At 28.4% G+C, this 11,107-nt stretch overlaps 1 protein-coding gene across 1 annotated transcript; it reads right to left on the bottom strand.

The window, feature by feature from the left end:
• Window positions 1-1,513: 1,513 nt before the first annotated feature.
• Window positions 1,514-10,356, bottom strand: LOC130817415 (mechanosensitive ion channel protein 10-like). The gene is made up of 7 exons (XM_057683106.1): window positions 9,428-10,356; window positions 7,890-8,509; window positions 6,619-6,865; window positions 5,869-6,162; window positions 4,040-4,242; window positions 3,013-3,257; window positions 1,514-1,863 (listed from the first exon to the last, which is right to left on the bottom strand). The coding sequence occupies exons 1-7, from the start codon at window positions 10,106-10,108 to the stop codon at window positions 1,730-1,732; spliced, it is 2,424 nt and encodes an 807-aa protein (XP_057539089.1). The 5' UTR covers window positions 10,109-10,356; the 3' UTR covers window positions 1,514-1,729.
• Window positions 10,357-11,107: the final 751 nt, after the last annotated feature.

Here is an 11,107-nt window from a genome sequence, read left to right as displayed (position 1 = left end):
ACAACGTGTTGAATCTGATAATATTTAAATGATTTTTATAACACTTATGTATGTTTCAGCGATCATGGCGATGCCGGACCTAGTAGCGGAGGTTGACGAGTTCACACCATCTCATCGACCGGTGTGCAAAACAAAAGGGGTCGGGGGTTGTAGTTTAACAAGCTTTGTATATTCTTATACGACTTGAACTTCTTGTATGAGTTTCCATAATTGTAATATATCTTTGCATAAGTTTCATAATTATTTTTTTCAAAACAAGCCGGTTCGTAATTGATTATTATGGAATAGATGGTATTGAACTAGTTTAATGCATGTTGCGTTCACTATTTTAAAATGAAAGAAAAAAAGATTAAGGCAAAGAAAAAAAAAATCAAGTCACAAGCAAACCGCCACATGAAGTGGCGGTTTACCTGGACCAAACCGCCACTTCAGATGGCGTTTTTGTGGTTAAGGCAAACCGCCACTTGAGATGGCGGTTTTATCTGAAAAAAAAAATTAAATTTTTCACGTGGACGGTATTGTGGGAAATACTTTTCCAAATAATGCAAAGTGGGAATTATTTTTTTTTAAGCCATATTTTGGGAATAGACTCTTTTTTTTCAAAAGCTGTATAATTATTTTTTTACCAAAAACAACCTAACGAAAAGTTTTACTGATAACATCTTTCATCTGTTAAATTTTTTTTGTCAAAAACTATAATTAAAAAAGCTTTTTAAAAATATTATCTAATGTAAAAATTTGATTAATAAATACTAAATTTAAAGGTACTTTTGACGATACGATAATAGCAGGGAGCTAAAACAGAAATCGACGCTATCCATTTCCTATATAATTTTGAATCCACATAAAAAATATTTTTGAGTGTAACTACACAATAAAAATAAGCTAACAATCTTCAATGGAGGTCTTCTTCAATGGTGGATTTGGCAGGAGGGAGTGAGTGAATGTCATGAAGAAAAAGTGAAAAGGTGTTGGTAGTTGAAAACTTGAAGTAAATGTTAATCAGTGACAATTGAAGTAATAAGGTAAGGAAAAAAAAGAAAATTATATTATAGCTAAAACAAACCCGTAGTAGGTGATCCAACAACATTTCGGGTTAAATGAAATAATAGACGGGATTATTCATGGTTAATCGATAGTTGGAATTATTGTAGAAAAATCGTAAATAGGTTAAATTATTTTAGATAAATTTTTCTAATTTTATCTACACGTCTACATTTTAATTCTTAGGCAATACATTAATCAAAGTAAAAGTTTTAATTTTAGTTAAAATACGCAAATTGTTTTTAAGTAGCCTAAACTATGAGTACATACTTGTATTTAGCTAATCAAATTACTATTTCGTTCAATTATATCATACAAAATCACAAAAAATTGCTATAGAAAAAATGATTAAATATTGATTGACTAAACAAAATTTATCCAAAGTATGTATAAGAAATGTTTATTTTAAAGGGGATTTTATTTTTAGTTGGACGTGAATGGATGGTAAGAGAGAATCATCTAAAAATTGATAGAACTCAATTTTTATTGAGAGAAACTTATCATTAATACAAATTTATTTATGGATACAATATATGATTTTGCTACAAAAACACTTGTCTTTTATTTATTTTATTTTACAATTTCTTTTGCTTTTTGTCATATAGAAGTACACACATTATACATATATATATATATAGATAGGTATTAGTTGTTGCGAGTTGAAAGATAGTCAACAAAATGTTCCTCAATATTTTTCCTCTATAATCATGTCCTCTCGCGAATTACCATTCTCATTTTCTGACTCATTCTTTTCCTCCATACTTTTATATTCTTCGTCATCACTAGACTTTTGCTTAATTCCATTCGCAGGGGTTTTAACTGTCATCACAAATGTAAAATTGTCATAATACTTTCTAATAATTTATTTTTCAAAAAAATACTTATAAAATTTGTCGAAAAAAATAAATTAATGCAAAAACATCAGCTAATCAATTAGTGTTTAGGCACTCAGACTATCTTAGCTACCAAATGTAGTGCAATAAAAATCAAACAACTAAAAATATTGTCTGATTTTCTGTAATGTAATTATTCCTTTAAAATAAAAATTTATAAACACTTTAATGATAGAAAATACAATATAAATAGCCCCATATAACCATTTCAATTATTTGCTCATACCATTTCTCTTTTCTAAACCTTTAGTGTTGTTTAATAATATTTTCTAGAATCACCATGAATTTAAATTACATTTAAGAAATTAGAGTGATAGGGGAATATGGAAAATTAATGACTATTAATAAAAGTCAAGGACAAATAGTATCCCATGTTGGTATGTTCCTACCTAAGCTTGTTTTTAGTCATGAACATTTTACGTCGTCATTTCTAGAATGACTAGCAGGAAAGGACTAAGAATTCTCATATACGACAAGGATGGTGTAATATGTCATTGTACTTAGAATGCAGTGGTGTTTCAAAACCTACGAACTCTTTATTAACAACCTATTTTGGGTTTCTTTATATTTAATTCTTTTTCAATTACAATATACACATATAAATACTTATTACCCACCTTATTTAGTAATTTTATTAGACTAAAATTTTATTAAAATATTAATGTATTAAAAAATCTCTGCATTACACGGATTTTCATGCTTGTACAAAATATTTTTTATGAAACTTTATCCCTAAACTTTCATATGATAACTTTGACAATAAATAAAAATTCTTAGATACTTTTGTACAAATTCTTAGATAGTATTATTTATTTATTTATATGTATATTATTTATTTATATGCTTTTCACTATTAAGGATTTTTCTGAAGATTTATTTGTGGATCTTTATGAGAATTGAGAGACTTTTTGAACACACTCTTCTTTATGGGTATGAGTTGCCGCATTTCTTCTCTTTTTCATACCCGATAATAAGTTTCTATAAACGAGATAGCCAAGAGGTATGATAATAAGTATTTTCAAAAAAATTTCTAAAAAAAAAATAAAATTAAATAACTATAAAAATGCATTCAAACCTGAAGGTTTAGACCCTTTGTCTTTGTTGTTAAAAAGAATAATCCCCAAGCTTTGTACATAAAGAACAAACTCAGAGCGTAACCTGCGTTTTTCCTTAAAACATTCATCGTATGTTTTCTTTTTAATGTTCTCATCATTATGCCTGAACTCAATACCAATCTTAATACTATCTCCTGATGTATTTGTCTTCACTTCCACAAAATTATGTTCTTCAACAAATAACTTGGTATTATCTTTCAAATACCTACATATTTATATAATTGTTAGATCTCCGATATTGTAATAATCAATGTTTAAGATTACAAAATTACGCTGATTAGCTTTAAAAGTCAACCGCCATAAAAATACTAAAAAAATATATGCTAATGAATTATGCAGTAATATTCTTAAATATATACCATGTGTACTCTAGGAAATACATATTATGTATTATCTTAATCATTTTTCATTAATATATTGTATATATAGATTGTTCTGAGTGGGTTTCCGACATTTAATTAAGGCAAAAATTCTTTTTTCTTCGTTATTGGTGGAGCTTTTTTTTCTAATCACAAATTCTCAAATGTAGCAATCTAGGGTTAGAATGAGACCATCTCTATCGAGTTGATCAATTTATATGTACTTAAAATTTTAACATGATTAATTATAGTCTTAAAGTGATCACTTATAATTAAAGTGACCAATTTATAATATTGAATTGATTATTTATAATCTTAAAGTGATTGCTTATAATATTAAAGTAATCACTTATAATCTTATTAAATTGACCAATTACAACTTTTAATTAATCAGTTGATTACTTACAGTTTTAAAGTAATTACTTATAATTCAGAACGTTAAGTGATCACTTATAATCTCTTAAAACATTGAATTTTTATCGTTTATTTTCAGGACGTCAGTTGTTTTACCAATTAAAAAGTCAAAAATCGAAAGTCAAAAGCTAAGCAAAACTAATTACGAAAGATTCCATTATAATAATAAAGAAATGTATTTCAACGAAAATATGAAAAGAAGAATGATTCTTACTTCTCAATTGTAGTTGTCAATTCGTGGATTTTCTCTTTGGATAAATCGTCAACAAGGAACTCGACACGTTCACTCCAATCAAAATCAGTCTTGTAGTTAATGAAGGCTTTCTCAGACAATGCCGAATTTGGATAAATAAATTCTTTTCCTTCTCCAATGATTGAGAATGTTGTGTTCCAAACATTAGGCATTTTGACTTCCAACTACACATAAATTTAAATGATTTTTCACAAACTTGCTTTAATTGAATTAATTATGATAAGAAAAATATATTTTGTTTAATCAAACTCGATAAATACATTGAACATAACATTAAAGGTAATCTAGCTTAGTATAACACAAGCAAATGTATTATAGTTTAAATAATGAATTAGTTCAGATCATAACAATCTATAATTATTAAACTAAAATTGATTTACATATTTGCAAAGTCATTATAATTATATTTACTAATCGGTGGTTATTGGCTGATTTTACCAACAGGAAATATTAGTTGACATAAACCAATCATTCAATTTAACTATCATAAAGGTATTTGATAAAAGATAATTGTTGGATGGATGGGCGAAGCTACATACATAGGGGGTCGTTGCCGAAAATGCGATTATTTGTAATTTTGGATTTGATCCCCTTACTAATATGATATGTAGATTAAAAAGTGCAAAAATATAACAAAAGTTACTATAACTCAATGGTTGGAGTAACACATTTATAATCTAAGGTGATGGGATCAAACCCTAATTTAAACTTATTTTTTATAGACTAATAAATTTATATTATGATGTCATTACTCTTTATCTTTTATAACTTCACATTTATCCTTTTTAGTGTGTGTGTTTATAGTTTTGGTATCTTAATTATAAGTTTTTTTTTGGAGATTTACTATGCAAATATGTGGAGTTAAAAACACTTTAACTTTTTCAAAATGGATAACTATAGAGAAGCTTCAACTCCATTTATTAAACATAATTTTTGCTATGAATCAAGGTCATTTCAATCTATGTGATTTTAAATTTTTCATAATCTAACTAGTTTTATATTTTAGCTTCGCCCTTGATTGTTGGTTTTTTATTAGAGAAAACATGGATAAAAAAACCAATGAAAAAACTGCTCATAGTAAGTAACTTTTTGTTTTTGACTTAAAAGTCAGTTAATAAAAAACCTTTTATCACTGTTTGACCAGTACCATTTCTGATAATTTATGAGTTGTAAACAAAATAAAAGAAATTGGCCTTCTCTATATAGAAGTTCAATTCTGATCTTAAATGGTGTTCTACAAAATAACAAAGAGAGAACCCGATATATGTAATTCCACTATAAATGTAAATGTGTTATATACTTCTTTATTGATAAAAGAGCCAACCATAAATTGCATATTTTTTAAGTGTATATTCCATTAACAAAATTTTCAGAAATTATCAAAATAAACAAAATATATTATGTAAATGTAGAATATGTCCCTTTAAAATAATATTTCTACTTTATGCAACAAAATATTTTTACTTAAAGTAAGTTTTTAATTTTAAAATTGGTAAATTGACTAATAATTTTTTATCATAATACTAGTGACGGACTCATAAGAAGGGTGACCTTAAAAGTTGAGTTAACTATGTTTGTTTTCACTCATTTAGATCCCAATCGATTAAATAAGTTTTGAATAAAGTTAAAGTTTACACCTAATAAAAATTTAAATTGAGTTGAGATATTAGAATAAAGTAAAAATATAATTTTATAAACAATGTTTTACGTCCTAAGCGAAAAAAAGATATTTACCAAACAAAGTGAAAGCAAATTAAAATGAAAGTGTGGTTGTTGATGAAGTAAATTACCAATTTATCATCAATGAGACATAAATCACCAACAGCAAAAGGACAGGCGAGAAATATAAACACCATATCTTTAAACAAGATCTTGCAAGTTTCTCCAAAAATAAAAGCCGCAGATACCAATGGCGTAAAAAACAAGATTATCACTTTTATAGTTGCTAACTTTGTAAAAAGCAGCCACAATATGAAACTTATACTTATAATAAACGCTATTAAAACGTTGTTCAAACAACTTGTCACTTCCTCGGCACTAATTAATGTATTTGCAAGGTTTTTACAACGATTATGTGCCGTTTCCTGCACAAATACAACCATATTAGATTTCTAGAAAATTAGACATTAAAATAATAGTAATACCATGAATACACTATTTACCAAACAGGTAATTTTTAGCAATTGACCGTTGGCTTGTTTGACCACGGGAAATATTGACTGTTTTTGTTGACTTTTAAACTAGCTGAAAAAACCAGTTCTTTATAGAGATGTTCGTAAATTTAAATATTGGTTGTCGGCCGTTTATTAGAAAAAAGTGGGTCAATAAGCCAAAAATCTACCAAAAAAGCTAACTGGAGTAGCTTTTTTTATTTTGACTTAAAAGCGAGTTGAAAGCTGGCTTAAAAGCCATTTACCAAACATTTTTATTAACTTTTTAACCAATTAATAGGCCAAAAATAAAAAATCAACCAAAAAACTAAGCAAAAAGTCATTTACCAAAAACCCTACGAGTCGTTAAAAAAAAAAACAAATACATACCACCCATGCCATAAGTTTTGCTTCATCGACTTCTTGATTTTTTACACTTGAATCTTTAATCAATTCCATGAACTTGCTCCCATCATTATCTTCTCCATCATCAGAATTTTTTTCATTGTTTTTTGTATTTTGTTTACGTAAGCAGCACAAAGCGTTGACAAGTTGATGATAACAGGAATAGATTTTTCCTTTATCCTTATTTGAACCAAGCATAAATTGCTTCAAGTTTTCTCCAAAGCTAAGAGACCTAAAAGACAAGTGAGACCACTAGATTAATTTTGCAATTTAATGGAGCAATAATTTAATGATTAAGCAAAATATTTCAACATGATGATGTTTACTCGTAGGGATGATAGCTAAGTCCAACTCCAACTCGATTCGAGAAAAATAAATTCAACTTTGACTCTAACAGTAAGTTTGAGTTAGAATTCAGAAAAAAATCTGACAATCCCACCGATTCGGATAAAACATCAGATTTTGACTTGTATAAATATTTGTTTTCCAAATTTATTTAGACAAATTTTCTTTTTTGTTTTAATTAAATATATACATATGCCTATTTCAACTATTATTTATATGTTTTCTTTGGTGGTAGAGCTATATTAGACCCAATCGTAGGAAATTTTTCCTCGAGTCAACACTTTAAGGTTGTTTAAACTTAAATTGTGGCAATTAAAAAGACATCATTGTCATAAGTTTATTTTTTGTTATCAAGAAAATTTTTTGGCGAATCCTAGAACATTTGAGTTACTAATTTGAATTAATCGAAATATATTTATTATTTGTTAAGTATAATTTGGGCAAATCGTAGCCTATTCCGAAGCCATTACTTTTACTAAAAATTTAATTTTTAAAAAGAAAGTTATGATAATCAGACTCCATCGATGTCATAAAATCCAAGTCGTAGCAAAGTCAGAAAACGTAAAATTTGAGTCCAACTTGGAGGTAAAGGAGTCAAAAGTTTGACTTTTATTCGGATAAAAAAAAAGTAGCATAATCCTATTCACGTCAAATCAATTTCCACCCCTACAAAACTAGAGATCGACTACATAATTATCCAATCTTGAATATCCAGTTCAAAAAATAGAAAATGTGAAGATGGATATACGGGAGTCATTTAGTGTAATAGATAGTAATGAGTGGTGATGAACTTTATTTGTGTTTAATTTGCTTTTACGATTTTACTTTCATATAAAGAGATAAAGATATTATATATATAAATATTAAACTGAAATAAAATAAATAAAATAAATAAAAAAATAAAATGTTACCTTTTGTGTTGGGGAGCACACACAATATGATAATGAATGGTATTTTTGATGTCCACGAGAAAATTGTATTGATGCAAATAAACGTTATTGGCTAAAATGTTGATAGCCACACGTTGCACGTCCACCACGTTGACGAGTATAGGACTTTTGATATGTGGTAGAAGTTCAGGATTCTTTTGAAGTTTGGCTAAATAGAGAAGGAAGTACAAATTCTCACCAGTGTCTAAAATTTTAGAACTTAATCTATCATAACAAGAATCAGCCCTCCATCTTAACAATAAAATAGTTTTTATAAGCCAAAGAAAGGCACATATTAAAATACTCACAAAAGTCCATATTCCAAATTGGAGGGTAGTATGGTCCAGATATTTCCCAAAATAGAACCTCCATGTAAGTAAAATCATTAAAATTGTTAACACAAAGGTGATGCTTTTTCTGAGTCCTTTGAGGTAATACCTTAGACGATATTTATCCGCTAGTTTTCCTAGAAATAGTTCAAGCGCCTCTTTTGCGTATTTCCACTTGGTAAGTTGTGTAAATAGAATGGTTGTTGGTATATTTGCTAACATATATACAAACAAGATGATGATGTTGTTCCCAATCAATAGAAAAAGCAATACCTATTCACACCAAAAATGGTTTATTAGATAACATTTTTTATTTTCTTAAATGTTTAATTAAGTGTTAATTCTCCAAAAGTAAGCAAAACAATATAAAAATAAACATAAATTACATTACTTAATTACTTTTTTTTTTACTTGCACTCAAACATGTTTTTCTGCAATCTAATACATTTATCTGATTGTTGTTTATATCTAGAATTATATACAGCTGAAAAATTATAAAAATTTCATATTATAAAAATAAGCAATAAGATGAATAAAACAAAATCTCATGTGTTGATAATTTTTCTCAGATAATAAACACAATATATAAAATACCTTAATAATGTAAAAGTTGATTTGGATACAAGTACAAAAATAAAGGTAGTATTACACATGCATACTTCTATGGTGGTTGGTTAATTTTTGAACTATTCATAAAATAATTTGGACAATATTTTTTAGAAGAATGGGAAGGAAGAGGAGAAGAGGAAGGGAGAAAGGAAAAATCATTGGTGTATTTTTATCAAAGAACCAATTCAATTAATGCTTAAGCTGATGATTGAGGCTCCAAGATATTTTTATAAACCCACATGAGAGCCCTTTGGGCTAGAACTGTAAAAGTAGCACATAACGTAGTGACCTTTTGTCATGTTATTGGCTTCTAATACTATGTTAAAAAACCAACTCAACCAAATGATTAAGTTGATAGTTGAGGCCCAAAATTTTTTATATACTCACACAAGAGCCCTTTGGGCTAGAAGTGTGGATGTAGCACATATTCTATTTGAGATTTGAACTTATGACCTTTTGTCATGTTGGTCTCTGATACCACGTCAGTAAACCAACTCAACCAAATGCTTAAGCTGATGGTTGAGGCCTTAAAATATTTTATATACTCTAAAAATTTTCTTACAAAATCTTCAATCTTACTACCTGAATGAATTCGTAAGTGGGAATTTGGAAGAATGTTTGATCAACCTTCAACGCAGGAATACGGTTCAGAATTTCATACTCAGCCCACCATAAAACAAGACAATCAATAATCTCAGTGATGGCTTCAGGAACAGCATACAGATTGGGGTGGAATTGGCGTTCGTCTTTCTTATTAAACAAAACCATAACAATTATATAAATGATTGTGCTAAAAAGGTAAAATCCGCAAAGTATAACGATACAAGTAACCCAATCAGAAATGGGTACTTTCATATAATGAACGTATTTATACCGAGTGTTGATTACGGGAATCACAATAACTGCCATTCCAAACATCAAGATAAACATAAGAAAAGCAAGCATAGTGCGGATTAAACGTTTGACATCTGACACATATTTGAGGTTGTAATGAAAGAATTGGAGCAAACGGGTGATTATAAAACTGAATAGTAGAAATGGTGTTACTGAAATGGCTATACATAAGTATAAAGGGTAGGGAATAATCCATAGAATTATACCACATACAACACCATATAATATTCCATGAAATTTTATATTTGGTGATACTGTTGATGATGATGGTAATGGTAGTGATGGTTTAGGTGATGTAGTATCCATATTAATGGTAAGATCATGGGTATCATTTGAATTAGATTTTGTTATTTCAAATGAGGCAGCCATGATCTGGTTTTTTTTTTGAAATGAAAGTTCGTTGTCAAAGTATTAATTAAGGGAATGATCGAGTATTTATGGTAAGATGCGGATTCAAGCTTTACTCATCATCATTGCAGGAATCTCACTAAACTTAAGAGACAGCGGTAAAGGAGAAGTACAGCATTTATTTTATCTGATTGCTCAAGTTTGGAATTAATTTTTAATAACTTCTTGCTTTATACGACCTTTTTCTGGGCTATTTGCTGGTTACTTTATTCAAGTTCTTTAGTTCTTTGCTTCTTTATAGTAAGTAAATTTGTTCGTTATTCTGTTTCCATGTTTTTCTCGTAGGATGAGTGGATGACAATTACATCCGATTCTACTTATAAGGCATGTTTCCATTCAAGATAAATATTTTAAGGAAAAAATTAAGTCAAATTAATGAAATGAAAGTAAATATAAATGTATTTGAAGTAGTAAAAATAGTTGTAAAGACGGTAAAATGAATATAGAATAAAAATAATAAAGGAAAAAAAAAGATAATTTTCCCTATTGTGGAGGTATACATTCCCCACCGTCCCATAGGGTAAATATTTATCCCATAAAATTAAAGGCTTTTTTCATTTTTCATTACTTTGCAACCATTCTCCCACCTCTACAACAATTAAATTTCTTTAATTTCTCATTTATCAACTTTGTTTTCACTTTAGCTTTTTTTTACTTTCTTAAATATTTATACCCAATCCAAGCATGTAATCTAACCAGATTCGTGGAAAAGAAAATGCAATAATCTGACCTCAAAAATCGTAGTCGGACCAAAGGTGGTCTAAGAAAAAATACAAGAAAAAAAATAACTAAATCCAATAGTAATCCGACTCTGAATTGGAGTTGGATCAGAGGTGGTCTCAGAAAAAAAAAATTGATATTCCGACTCCGACTCGACTTGGCACTAGACTCCGAATCGATTTGACATCTGACTCTGGCTTCGACTTTGTCCCAATATTAAAGAGTATAGTGTATTTTATA

This window comes from Amaranthus tricolor, chromosome 7 (assembly GCF_026212465.1).
Source record: "Amaranthus tricolor cultivar Red isolate AtriRed21 chromosome 7, ASM2621246v1, whole genome shotgun sequence".
NCBI classification, from domain to species: domain Eukaryota; kingdom Viridiplantae; phylum Streptophyta; class Magnoliopsida; order Caryophyllales; family Amaranthaceae; genus Amaranthus; species Amaranthus tricolor.
Note: the sequence above shows the minus strand (reverse complement) of the source record. Positions and strands in the feature narration are given on the sequence as shown.

Coding starts and splice junctions, on each gene's coding strand:
- LOC130817415 (XM_057683106.1), bottom strand. CDS start 10,108: ATGGCTGCCTCATTTGAAATAACAAAATCTAATTCAAATGATACCCAT. Junction 8,510..9,427: donor CCACTTACGAATTCATTCAG/GTAGTAAGATTG, acceptor TGGTGTGAATAG/GTATTGCTTTTTCTATTGAT. Junction 4,243..5,868: donor GTCTCATTGATGATAAATTG/GTAATTTACTTC, acceptor ATTTATGTGTAG/TTGGAAGTCAAAATGCCTAA.